Below are 13,743 nucleotides of genomic sequence, written 5' to 3'. Positions count from 1 at the left end.
TTGTTAAATTGCCCAGGCTGGGTTTAAACTAATAGTGGAGGCCAGGCAGTTCCTAAATGTTTGGTCTTCCTGAGTAGCTAAAATTACAGACTTATAGATACACTAGACCCCAACATAAAAACTTCAAATTTTCTGTAGTTTAAGACAGTTGAATATTTGAACAAGATTAGAATCTGCAGTTGGCGTGCCTGGTAAGTTTGTGTCTGTTCTAGTAAGAGTGTCTACTGTCAGAACTTCTTCCTAGTCTGAATAACCGTACTAAGTGTCATAGCAGACATGGCTGAAAGACCTCTCCCCAAGGCAGCAGTGGACCTGCGTGTCTGTTGTCCAGTAATGCTGGCTTTCACAGAAAGGTGAGGAGCAGTTACAGTGTCCAGTTAGGTCGGGTCCAGAAGTTATCTAGCAGGTTCTAGAGAAGCACTCAGGGTCCAGGGTTCTTGTATAAGAAATTAATCCATGGGGGTAGAGAGATAGCTCTGCAGTTAAGGATTCACACGCTCTTTACAGAGGACCCAAGGTCACTCCCTAACACCCACTCCAGGCAGCTCACGACTGTCCATAACTCCAGCTCCAGGGAATCTGGCATCCACAGTCACTTGCACTTACATGCACATACTATACACATACGTACATACGTACATACATACATACATACATACATACATACATACATACATACAGTTATGTATAATTAAAAATAAAATGACTAGAAAAAAGAATTGAGATTTAATAAAATTTTCATTGGAAAAAAAGAGATAAATCCCTGTGTTGGAAGCTGTGTTGACCTGGCATTACCATTTGTGAACTTTGACCCTGGGAAGCAGTTTTATGCCCCCATCGAGATAAATGTGAGGTTGAGTTGACATTGACCATCCTTAACAGATGAGTGCAGGTGGACCAGAGGACACTGTCAGGCTCCATCACTCACATCACAGCATTGTTTCCATAGAGCCTGTCCCACCTCAGCTGCATCCTGGGGGCTGGCTGCTCCCCCGTGCTCGTCTCACTCATGTGGTGCATGGCTCTAGTTGCTGCGGTCAAGCTGTAATGAGTCACTTTACCTGCACGTAGACCTGTGCCAACCTTCTTGCTGCTTGCAAAAGTAACCAATGAGACACTCGCATTTCCTCAATGACGTGCTGTCTCTGACGTTTAGATCTGAGTGATGATTACCTTGATGTGTGTCTTCTATCCCCTGCTAACTTGGAGGTTTTAAACGGGTACATATTCCCTTTCTTTCACCCATGCTTCCTGCCTCAGTCTTGCAGGCGGTAGGTGGTAAGTGTTCATCATACGGCCGAGTGGTTACTGAGACAAAGAGGCGCTTCTGAGTGGGCCTCAGATGGCTGAGCCATGTACACTCACATCCAGAGGAGCGGGGACGGATAAGTGGTGTGCTGCAGCTTTTACAGACGCAGTGCTTTGTCAAAACTGTATTTGGGTTATAAAGAACACAGTATCGAGGCCTTTTGTAAAGTTCTTCCTTAACTTGTGACAGTGAAGTAAAAAAGCAGTGTTAAGAGGCAAGACAGCTTGCTAGGCATGGTGGCACATGCTTTTAATCCCAGCACTCAAGGAGACAGAGGCAGGCGGATGCGGTAAGTTCAAGGCCAGCCTGGTCTACAAAGCAAGTCCAGGACAGCCCTGGCTACACAGAGAAAACCCTATCTTGAAAACAAACAAAGAACTTTGGCTTATCACCCTGCAAGTTATTTTTCTTTTTTCCAAAACCAAACCCATAGTTGGCATTTCCGTATCTAGGATCATTTCACTTCTCCGGACGAGTATGACGACCCCACTGTGCTCTACGAAGCCATCGTGTCTCATGAGAAGAACCTTGTGATAGCCCACGAGGGTGACCCTGCATGGCGGAGCGCAGTCCTTGCCAACTCTCCGTCCTTACTGGCTCTGCGGCATGTCATGGACGACGGCACCAATGAGTACAAGATCATTATGCTCAACCGACGCCACCTGAGCTTCAGGGTCATTAAAGTGAGTCTCCAGGTCACCTCACTGAGGAAAGTGGAGGTTAGGCCTCTCCCCCCAGCCTCTGATGTATGATTGGCACTGGTTACATTTAAAGCTGAGCAGACAGCGCATTCATGGCTTATGAACACCCAATTACGTAGCAGTAGTGCCCTCTGCCCTGTGAGGTTTTCTTAAATGCTGTGAAGCCTTTCATTTGTTTGTTTACTTCAGTGTTTGTGACCTTTTATGCATTACACATGAAATCTGAGCAGCATCCCTTCTGTGGAAGCCAGCACTCTGTTGCTAATGAGGTACCCTCCTCAGTTAAAAGAGAGTGTCAGTGTGTGCTTCTCTGTGACTCAGCTAACTGTAAATGATTTGTTCCTTAAATTCTCTCACTTTCACTCATTCTGCACAATTGTGCAGTTCCGTAAGTGTGTGAGTGTTGTTCATATATGTGTGCATGTGTGTGAGTGTGAATATTCTAGGGGTTAGGAGTTTATAAGTTTATAATGATTGACTTCTACTTTTTAAAGACTTATTTATTATTGTGTATATAATGCTCTGCCTGCATGTACATCTTCAGGCCAGAAGAGGGCACCAGATCCCATTATAATAGATAGTTGCGAGCCACTACGAGGTTGCTGGGAATTGAACTCAGGACCTCTGGAAGAGCAGTCAGTGCTCTTAACTGCTGAGCCATCTCTCCAGCCCAATTGACTTCTACTTCAAACACTTACTGTGTATGCACACACGGTGTGCAGTGTTCATATGGAAGTCAGAGAACAACTTTCAGGATTGCTTCTCTCCTTCCCCCACGCCAGGTGGGTCCCAAGGATCACACTCAAATCTCCAGGTTTAGCAGTAAATACTTTCACCACTGAGCCATCTTGTCAGCCACCTATCTTGATCTAGTCATTTAATCAACCCCAAAATATCCCAAACGTCCTCTCAGTTGAAATATGTATTGCTTGTAATTTCTTCAGAACTATCTGTTACCTAGTCCACTAGGTTGACAAAGGAAAGGGACTGCAGTTTACTTAGTACTTTTAGAAGACGGAGCAAGAAAAAGCAAACCATAGGTGCTTATTACTTAGCAGGCTGCTATCCACGAAGGGACACTGCTTAGCTCCTTTCAAAGGTGACCTTATATTCACAGCTTTTCAGTTGGTCCACCACACTGTGTGTCACCCGGTTGTGCACCCCACAGGTGAATAAGGAGTGTGTCCGAGGCCTCTGGGCAGGCCAGCAGCAGGAGCTTGTGTTTCTCCGGAACCGGAACCCAGAGAGAGGCAGCATCCAGAATGCAAAGCAGGCGCTGCGGAACATGATCAACTCCTCCTGTGACCAGCCTATTGGCTACCCGATCTTCGTGTCACCCCTGACAACGTCCTACTCTGACAGCCATGACCAGCTCAAAGAAATTCTTGGAGGACCAATCAGCTTGGGAAATATCCGGAACTTTGTAGTCTCTACGTGGCACAGGTAGTGGGGTTGTGTCTTTCAGTGTTATTGTGTCCTGGGCTCTGTATCTCAGCAGTGTATGCCAGCTCACTAGGGACACTGGTGGAGAAGATGGCGATGCCAGGGCACAGGGCACACGTTCTCTACCTGAACATCAGGAGGTAGAAACCAGCTCCTCATCCTCAGAGACTGAGAGAAACCCAACACCTGTCTATGGCTAACAGTGGTGAGGCTGACGGACCTGTGGCGACAAGTAGGGGGAAAAAAAAAGAATGTGAGCTAGAGCCAGAGACTCCTAATGGTGTCTCTAAATGTTCTGAGGACTAACCCATACTTAAAGACGTAAGCCAGAATAGTGCTCACGGACACTTCGAGAGACCCTGTTACCTGCACTGCTAGAAGAAATTGACTTCCCTCCTGGAGAAGTAGCCTAGAGAACAGGTTATGGTTTGCCTGTGACCAAGGGCCTCAGCACCAAACTGAGGTAACTGTGCCGAGTCAGGGCAAAAACCAGAACTGGAATGGCAGTGGAAGGGTCTGTGGCAGCAGGTGCAGCGTGGTGGGGACAGACTGGGTCTCCCTTTGCTCAACAGAGACTGGCAAGAATTCTGTTGCTAAGGTTCTGTGTGGTTGTTCGCACATGTAATCCAGCATTCGGGCACAGATGCAGGAGAGTTATTCAGAGTTCAAGAATACATAATTGAATTTTTGACTGGTCTGGGCCTGTCTCAGATAATAAAGAGAGACGTTTGTTTGTTTGCTTGTTTGTTGAGATCAGGTTTCTCTGATTCATTGATTAATTGATTGATTGACTGATGTTTAGTTTTTTGAGACAAAGTTTTTCGGTGTGGCCCTAACTGCCTTAGAACTCACTCTGTAGACCAGGCTGGCCTCAAACTCAACAAAATGCCTGCCTCTCCCGAGTGCTGTGATTAAAAGTGTGTGCCACCACCTTCCAGCCCAACAGATTCCTGATTCCAGCTGGGATCCTAATGGTCCAGCTGTGTTCTGCACAGTTGCCAGTGCTGTATGGACAATGTGTGCAGGACCTGAGGCAGTGAGTAGGGCAGGGCTGGCCTTCTCCAGCCATCCTTGGGAAGCAGACTTGCCTCATGACGGGTTATACCATAATGGCTTTGCGAGGCACTGAAGACTCAGAAGAGGAGAGAATTGACTTTGAATGGTGCTGGCCTAATGCTTCCTACTTTGCAATTCATCCCCAGGCTAAGGAAAGGTTGTGGAGCCGGCTGTAACAGTGGTGGCAATATTGAAGATTCTGACACTGGAGGTGGGACTTCCTGTCCAGGTAACAATGCAGCCACTGCCAGTGATCCCCACTGCAATGTGCCCCAAGGAAGCACGGGGAACCCCGGACAGGGAACAACAGGCTCTGGACTCCACCCACCCACCACATCGTACCCTCCAACACTAGGTAACTGAAGACAAAGTTCTATGTCAGGCAGGCCCATTAGCCACGGAGCCAGTGCGTGTATGTATAAAGGAAGGGTGTGTGTGGTTATTTTCTTAACATCCAGTAGCACTTCATACCATTGTTTATAAATATCAGTCACTGACACATACATGTAAATCTTGTACCTCACATGTTTATGGTGCACGCCTTCAATCCCAGCAGTCAGAAGACAGAGGCAGGCATCTCTGAGTTTGAAGCCAGCCTGATCTACATAGTGAGTGCCAGGACAGCCAGGGCTATAGAGATAGACCCTATCTCCAAAAGCCCAAATATATATTGTAGTTTTAAAACTAATAATATTTCATTCTTGTATTTTATTTAACTTTTCTCCTATAGTGCAATAGCTTGGCTTCTTCTGACATTACAATACTATTTCCATTAAATCTTAATAATCACTTATTACTTTCTTAGGCTACATACTTTAAAATGGACTCACTAGCATGAACCTTGTCTTTTTATCTCTATCACCAAGAACCTGCAATAGTTCCTCTCAAGTGGACAGTCTTGGCAGTCAGGCCTTCCTCCGAGTTCACAGCACTCAGGCCTTCCTCTAGAGTAAATCAGGCTGCTTAACAGCCATTTCCTTGGGCTCTTTCTTTCTTTCTTTCTTTTTTCTTTGTGTGTATGTGCGTGTGCACACGCATGCATGTGAAGAATATTTTATATCTACTCAACAGTTTTCGGGCACACATTTTATCACTCCCTGCACCAGCTTGCTGCTGCCCCCTTGCAGAAGTCTGACTCACAGTCCAGTGGAACCTGTCCAGCTGCACCTCCCTGCCTTGCCATCCCGCCCCAGCAGCTGCACCCCCTGCCTTGCCATCCCGCCCCAGCAGCTGCACCCCCTGCCTTGCCATCCCACCCCAGCAGCTGCACCTCCCTGCCATCCCACACCAGCAGCTGCCTTCCTACTCTTGGCCCCTGAGGTTGACTTTAGCTTCCATATGTGTGTCAGATCGTGCAGTGTTTCTCTTTGGAAAGATTTCGTTATTTTTACTTTATGTGTGTGAGTGTTTGCCTGCGTGTATGTCTGTACAGCATGCGTGTGCAGTGCCTGTGGAGGTCAGAAGATGGTGCCTGCTCCCCTGGATAAAACTGGAGTTAGTGATGGTTGTGAACTATCATGTGGGGCTCTCAGAATTGAACCCAGGTCTGTGCAAGAGCAGCCAGTTTTCTTACCTGCTGAGCCTCTCTCTAAGCCCATGCAGTATTTCTTAATAAACATTTCTGACCCTCTCATTTCCAAAGATAATATATCTCATTTATTTTTCTAATTCTTATTTTTCTGAAATATTTCCATTTAAAAATTTAGAATTTATTCTAACCTTAAATCCAGATGTTTGCAATAAATTGTTTATTTTTCTTATACTCTAGAATTTGAATTTTTAAAAGTTTTAGGAAGCTTTAAAAGTACAGTTTTATGGAAATCATACAAGAAAATAGATGTCCAATATTTATTTCTTTTTGGTAACCCTAAAGGTTTGAGATGTAAATGGTAAGTCCTGTAAGTTTTTGGAGTGCTTGCGTAAGGAAGATGGTGTAAGAAGGCATAGCCCAAAGGCCAGGTGTGGCTTCTCTGCTGTTGATGGGGCCTGTCATTGCTTCCTGCCAGGCACTAGCCACAGCGCCCACTCAGTGCAGTCCGGTCTGGTTAGACAGTCCCCAGCGAGAGCCTCTGTGGCCAGCCAGTCTTCCTACCGCTACAGTGGCCGGCACTCGTCCCTCCGGATGTCCACCACGGGCTTTGTGCCATGTCGGCGCTCCTCTACCAGTCAGATATCACTTCGAAACTTGCCGTCATCCATCCAGTCCCGCATCTCCATGGTGAACCAGATGGAAGCCGCCAGCCAGGGCGGCATGGGCTGTGTGCAGCACGGCCTGCCGTCCTCCAGCAGCTCCAGCCAAAGCATCCCGGCCTGCAAGCATCACACCCTCGTAGGCTTTCTTGGGGCAGAGGGCAGTCAGAGCGGAGCCACTGAGGCCCAGCCAGGCAACACCTTAAGTCCTGCCAATGGTTCACAGGCCAGAAAAGGGGAGGTCATCTACAGAGTCCAAGTGAGTAGGCCAAGAGATTTGTGCTGTTTGGCTTTCTTTTTATGTCTTACTCTGTAGAGTGGGGAACCCCTGTGAAAACTTGATGTTTTTATGTGGGGGATTAGAGCACGCTGTGATGTTGGGGAAAATTTTTTCCTGCCAACTTAAAAACTGACAGCACCATATTTTGTGGCAGTGATTGACGCATGTTCCCTACTTAGCACTGATGCCGAGTCACTGCAGGAAGGTAGTCCAAAAGGAAGTGAATTGCGGCTGTGCAGATTTGTCTTTTTTTCCTTAAATTCCACAGTAAGCAGTGGAGAGTTTAAAATGCCAACAGTCATACAAGAGAAATTGAGTTTAGCCTTAAATTTTTCATCATGAAGGGAAAATATAAATTGGAGATGAACCTTATGTCCCCAATTAGATTGTGGATCTCAGTCAGATTCTGGAAGGAATTAACCTGTCGAAAAGGAAAGAGCTGCAGTGGCCTGACGAAGGAATTCGGTTAAAAGCTGGGAGAAACAGCTGGAAAGACTGGAGTCCTCAGGAGGGCATGGAAGGCCACGTAAGTTCTCCCGGGAAGCTGCTGTGTGCTTTAGGTCATCAGGCGCATGCGTGGTTTCAGCTGCTCTTTGTCTTTGTGCTTGAGTCGTTAGCGGAGCTGCGAAGGCGCCCTCAGGCTCTAACTGCATGTTTTCTTCTGAGTTAATAGGTGATTCACCGATGGGTGCCTTGCAGCAGAGACCCAGGTACAAGGTCCCACATCGACAAGACAGTGCTTCTGGTCCAGATTGATGATAAATACGTGACTGTAGTTGAAACAGGGGTACTGGAACTGGGGGCAGAAGTGTGAGCCTGCGTTCACAGCACCTGCGTTGCTTTCTCTGGCTTCCCAGCCCTTGGAGAGAAGGCAAGGGTGCGGAAGATCTGCCTGTGGGGACCGCCTGCCTGGCACGGCAAAGACTTGAACAGTGGCTTGGCTAAGGCCTCTCCGCCCGGATGCCTGTCACTGTCTCCATCCCCAAATAAAGCTGAAATATTTTTTTAAGTTAGCTGCATGAAAGGCAGAATTCTGTTGGAGCCTGTCCACAGAAGGCTCTCTGTGCGTTTATGCTTTAGCCCACGGACTCTTGCCTCTAACTCTAAGCTCATATTTTTCTAATTTCTTTGCCAAAAACAGTTGCCATGGTTTTTTGTTGTTGAAAATGAAATCCATTGACCATGATTTTTGCAAACAGACCCATGTGGAAGCATTCAGTTCGACGTGTAACAGAATAAAAGTTTAGTATACAGTGAGAAAGATGATGAATAGATGTAGGTTTATCCTTGAACGCTAAAAACTTTAATGGAAACAAACTGCACTAATTTTTTACAGCAATGCACTATATCTGAGATTTCTCAGAATGTTTATTTATATATAAAAATAAATACCATTATTTAAATTGCCTTCAGGATTAGTGCCCCCCCCCACCCCCTTTCCTGACACACATAGCCAGCAGAACCTGCTGTTCCTTTTCTGTTAGCGAGCTGCGCTCTGGAGACACTCAGAGCTTCATCTGGTCGTTTCCCAGCACTGGGGACCGGCGGCTCCACCTGGTGAACACCACCGCCAGCCGCGCCACACGTCTCCAGTGTGCCTCCAGCTGGTGGCAGGCCCTGTTGAGCTTCTGGAGCATGCTTTTGCTTTCCAAGAAGAAGATGAAGGCCCAGGAGCGTGAGACGGGGTCAGTGCCTCTTGTGTGAAGAGTTCCTAGCGCTTGACATCACCCACGTGAAGTTCAGTTTCTCAAGTAAAGTTTTTTCAAACAAAATTGTTTCTGTGGTGCAGGTCTCATTCTGTCGTCCTCAGCAGGTCTGCACTCGGCTTCCTTCCTGTTCGTTTTCTATTACTTGAAATTATTTCCTGTAATTTATGGTGTATACCTGTTTAAAATATTTATAACTGTGAAATTTACTTAATTCATATATTGTCCCTTAAATTATATTGGTTTTTAAAGAGCATGTATTCAGGGAAATATGTACCCTGGGTTTACAGTGTGGCTGCATGCGAACTGCAGTGTAGGCTTCATTTGCAACCTTAAGCATTTTTTAAATGCTTTAAATTCCCTTTATTTTAAACTCCAAAGAAAATTGCCCATCTCCTCTAGGACCTGGGAGCAGCCGTCTGTCTCCCCACAGACAGACAGTAGAAAGAAGCAGGTCAATTCATTTTGAAACTTTGTCATTAATCTGTCCGAGCTGTGACCATCTCGATGTGCAGCACTGGCCAATTTGCTCAGTGGCGTCTGTGTTAGGCCATGCTGGTGGAGTATCTTCTGAGGTGAGAGGAGAGAGCTGTTGTTCCTACTGACCAGGACGCAGGTGTCACTGCATCCGGCAGTACAGGAAGCAGATGAGCAGCCACCGCCAGAGCAGGCTCTCCACACTGAGGTTTCAAATCCTGTTTGTTTTCCCTTTAGTTGTTTTAAAATCAGTGTTCAGAACCCAATGTGCCTTGTATTGACGTTTCCATAGACTTCAAACTTTGAAGACTTTATTGTTTAAAAATATTTGTCAAATGACTTATTGAACCTTTACAAAAAGAGCCCTTTCTCTTTGTAAAAATTGACCACGTTAAAGCGTATTTTCCTGCTACTGTTACCCTGTTTTGTTCGCTCGTTTGGGCAAATCCACGCTGTCTGGTGTATTCAGTGGTGGTGTTCTTTCTGAAGCTAAGTATCTAATTTGTTTAGTCTGTGTTTAAAACTTCACAGAGGAATTGGGCCCACTGCTGTTTGTTCCCTGCTCAAAATGGGTTTGATCTTTCCATGGTGGTTCCTAGGTGGCCAAGTGGAGGGTCTACAGTCTAAGACAGTGGTAATCTGCCTTGCCGCCACAGAAGAAGAACCAGAAATGAACGTTAGATGACTTGGTCCGAGGGACAGAATTCTATTTATGCCTAGTCCCCCTAATAATTGTTTAAATGCTCTAAAAGTAAGATTCCATATGTAAGACGGGTCCTGTATGGAACATGTATATCAAGTCTTAATTTGGGAGAGTTGGACATTTTTCTTGAAACAAGTTACTGTTTGTTACCATATAACTTTATTAAATTTATAAATTAGGAACCCTAAGAAAAGTCTTGTTTTTAGTTTTTTAATCTAAAACTGATAACCTAAAAAAATTTACTTTTCTAATTACAGCAGGGAAGATAATGATAATTAAAGATTTAAGATTACATTTATCATAGATTCCTTTCTCCCAGTACCCCCCTGGATAGCGTGCTAGTATTTTAGCATTTCTGCTTAGCCTTTCTCTCTAAAATTCAGAACTGCATTATACCTCAATGCTCTTAGTTTGTAATTGCCAAACCTTCAGAGTTCCTTAGTTTTGCAAATAATTCAAACCAACTGTGGACTTCCTTAGATGCAGTGGCATCACTGACATCTCTGATTTTCTTCATCTTGCCCCATTTTGAGATGATAATCCTCGACCAGCCTTTTCATCTTCTTCAGTAACAAGAACACAAACCAACCAACCTATTTGCAGCCCCTACACTAATCTTTTGGTGAGTCTTTTGGCCCATATCCTGGTGGGAACTCCCTTTGTACACCATTTTCAAGAGCCCATAAACCATTTCAGTGGACTTTCGTTAACAAGCTTTCCTTTTCCACAAGTCTAGGTTAGGCCACAGTGGTGCTACTTGTGGGACTTGGGAGGACAGAGGAGAGGTGAGATGGAGGCTTCCTGAGAAAACAGCAGTTACCTCTTAGGTGGTCAGTGAGCAAGCATTCAGTGTTCTGACCTCCCTGTTGCTGTCAGCAGGGATAAATGGAGGCCTTTTGAAATCATCTTCAAGTATATTGATAATACTTCAGGTCCTTGAACCAGAAGATAACGGACAATATTTCTCTCTTGAAAGGGACAGAGAAAAAAAGGCCCTGGGTAATGGATGTCAAGCAATGCACATGCAAATTCTTATATTGGAAACCGTAGCTCTCATTAAGAACTCTTTCTAAATTCATTTGCTTGCTTGCTTTCTTTTTTTTGTTTTGTTTTGTTTTGTTTTTTGTTTGTTTTGTTTTGTTTGTTTGTTTCTTTTGTTTTTTGAGACAGGGTTTCTCTGTGTAGCCTTGGCTGTCCTGGACTCCTTTTTAGACCAGGCTGGCCTCGAACTCACAGTGATCCACCTGCCTCTGCCTCTCAAGTGCTGGGATTACAGGCGTGCGCCACCGTGCCAGGGCCACACTGCCTTTAAACTCTGCTTAGTTGCCTACCAGCATCCTTCCGCCTCTACCTAGAATTCAGCTGATGGGTCACTGTCTTGAGTCATTTTTCAAAAATTGGGTCTTCAATATTTTCCCAATGTCTAAGATTATCTCTTTTTAGCTAAATTTCAATTAGCCTTTGTTCTAAATATGTAACTTGAAAAAAATAGTGTTATATGAGAATTCTTTGAATTTATATTTCCTAGCTACTAAAGTATGAACTGCTGTCCAGTGTGTTAACTACTTTCATATTTTAAATACTTTTACATTAATATAAGCAATTTCTGGATTTTTGTTTTTAAGTCATCAGTACTTTCTCATCTCTCTTGTAGTAACTGTACGAAGCTGCTTTGGACAGAGACCCGTTAACTTTCATGTAGGCCAATACAGTGTTCAGATAAGATCCATCCTTTCTCCTGGGCATCTCTCTAACTCCAAGATGCCTGGAGACTCACTTAGAGCCTGATGGTACCGGCGCCTGCTCATGGCCTTTGAACTCGGTTTCAGTCTTAGGTGGATATTGAGTTTTACCATGAGGAGAGAGAGTTATATGATATACTGCAGTGTATTTAGGTGATATAAATTTTAATATGTTGGATACACAGGCATTTTTTAAGTAAGTTTTCTCTTTTAAAATCATGTAGTTGGTGAACACCCAGGCTGTCTGATTTGAAACTGGTTACTTATTCACAAGCTATGATCAGAAAGGAATTGGTTATCATCAACTAGGTCTGGGCGGATCTAACTTGGCGTGAATGCAGAGGCCTGTTTTTTGTGATGAGTAACCTCCCAGAGTCACCTGTCAAGAACCATGGTGAGGGTTGCTCTTTCTTGCCTAGAAACCAGATGCAGCCTCAGCACAGAATTGTCCAGGGAACTCAGGCTGACGGTCACCCAGGGTCGCACACTTTACCTGTCACATAGGCTCTCACTTCTCTCAGGCTTTGGCTCTGTACCTGGCAACTTGTGATTCATTGGAACCAGCAGGAAGGACAGAGGTCCTCTGTCGCCTGCACAGTAGAGGGTGAGATGGCTGCTCCAGACGACCCGTAGGTTTGCTGTGCTTGTTTTTAAAACAAAATTCTGTATATTTGAAGCTTGAGTCTGCAACCAAAACAACAAACAGGGAGGGTCTTGTTGGCTTGTGCTTTTTTTAAAGCTACAGTTTCAACAAATGATCAGCATAGAGTATGTTAACCCATACAAGTCTGGCAGCGAGTTGTGCATGAGGAGAAGAAGGAACGGGTGAGCGGCTGTGGACCAAGAGTGGCTTTCCCTTTCCGGATGGCCAGCTCTGAAAGGCCATTGCCTTTACCAGCATTCAGTATCCACCAGAGATAAGGACATGTGTCCCTGCACGTGTCTGTGAGTGTGTGTGTATGTGTGTGTGTGAGAGTGTGTAAACAGCTTGTAAATACTGTAGTTGCTTAAAATGGAAAAATAAAAGCTGAAAGATCTTTTGACATATATTGATCAGAAAAAAATAGAGTATTGACTGTGGATAAAAAACAGGAAATAAATTTTTTTCATTTTGCCTTCTGTCCATTTTGTCAATTAAAAAAAATAGATTGCGATGTATTAGTTCTATGCGGCATATTCTTAAAACATACTCTTGGTTCTGAAGTAATCGTTCTAAGCTTGTAAATGTGGGGTTTGGCTTACACCAGATAAAGGTACACTCTGGTGGTACCTCTGCCACAAAGATATTTCCGTCCTCCAAGTTAAATATTATGTGTTAACAGTTGAACATGTCAGCTGATAAGTGTATATACGCGCTGAGCTACACTAAGTTACAATGCAGAGGAAGGAAGAAACCTCAGTCAGTGTACCAGGGCTGCACACTCACTGACCGGTGTTTTCACAGTTCCTTCAAGATGCAAACTTGTATGAAGAGAATGTCATACCCCACACTGTCACTAGGCATCATCTTAACTGGTAATGGCTGGGAGGCAGGTTACTTTCTTCGACAGAATCCCCAGTGATTTGCTCCCTCTCCCAGATCACAGCGCTCCATCTTAAAGGGCAGTGTAGACTGCGGTGACAGGAAGCGTGCCAGTTAAGCAGAGCGTCTTCAAAGGAAGGAAGGCTCCCATCGCGAGTCACATTCAGCTTGGAGTTAATTCCAGGGGCTGCTGATGTGCGACATCCACCTTACTTTTAAAAGGTACAGTACTTAGGATTTTCCATACCAAGTAATCCAAAGCTGCTTTGCTGGCCTTAACCGTGTGAGAGCATCTTCCCTGAGGTAGGCAAGGGGAGCTTTAAGTGTCACCTGAGTGTAGCTCCCAACCATTCACCCAGCACTCACACGTTCTGTTCCCCCTTCCATCTATGCTTATTGAAAGGCAACTGAGCACAATCACACTTGTGCACAATTAGCTGCAAGAGGGTGGGGATCACTTTGTAGTTCCTCTGTATCAGGTGGTCATGGACTGGTTCAGTGCCTAGTGAACTCACTGCACCAAAGGGGAAAGCTGAGTTCACGTTTCATTTCTGAGTACACTGTGTCAATACGTAAGTAACTAGCACATCTGAGAACACACGGCTCTCCAGTGC

General features: G+C 45.0%; 1 protein-coding gene across 6 annotated transcripts in view; it reads left to right on the top strand.

Annotated features, from left to right (window-relative positions):
- PCNX1 (pecanex 1) overlaps positions 1 to 12,730 on the top strand; it is a 154,656-nt gene extending 141,926 nt beyond the window's left edge. For 5 of the 6 annotated variants that reach the window (XM_084792042.1, XM_084792041.1, XM_084792040.1 and 2 more), the window contains 6 exons: positions 1,762 to 1,992; positions 3,179 to 3,453; positions 4,656 to 4,864; positions 6,516 to 6,958; positions 7,365 to 7,505; positions 7,653 to 12,730. In XM_084792042.1, the coding sequence (XP_084648168.1) occupies positions 1,762 to 1,992; positions 3,179 to 3,453; positions 4,656 to 4,864; positions 6,516 to 6,958; positions 7,365 to 7,505; positions 7,653 to 7,793 (1,440 nt within the window). In that variant the 3' untranslated portion in view covers positions 7,794 to 12,730. The remainder of the gene's footprint in view (positions 1 to 1,761; positions 1,993 to 3,178; positions 3,454 to 4,655; positions 4,865 to 6,515; positions 6,959 to 7,364; positions 7,506 to 7,652) is intronic. The other variant, XM_084792043.1, reaches the window with a different exon arrangement.
- The last annotated feature ends 1,013 nt before the right edge of the window (positions 12,731 to 13,743 follow it).

Source organism: Acomys minous (assembly GCF_964271855.1).
Source record: "Acomys minous genome assembly, chromosome: 8".
In the NCBI taxonomy this organism is placed as follows: domain Eukaryota; kingdom Metazoa; phylum Chordata; class Mammalia; order Rodentia; family Muridae; genus Acomys; species Acomys minous.
The sequence above is the reverse complement of the archived record's forward strand: the minus strand, read 5'-3'. Positions and strand labels throughout refer to the sequence as shown.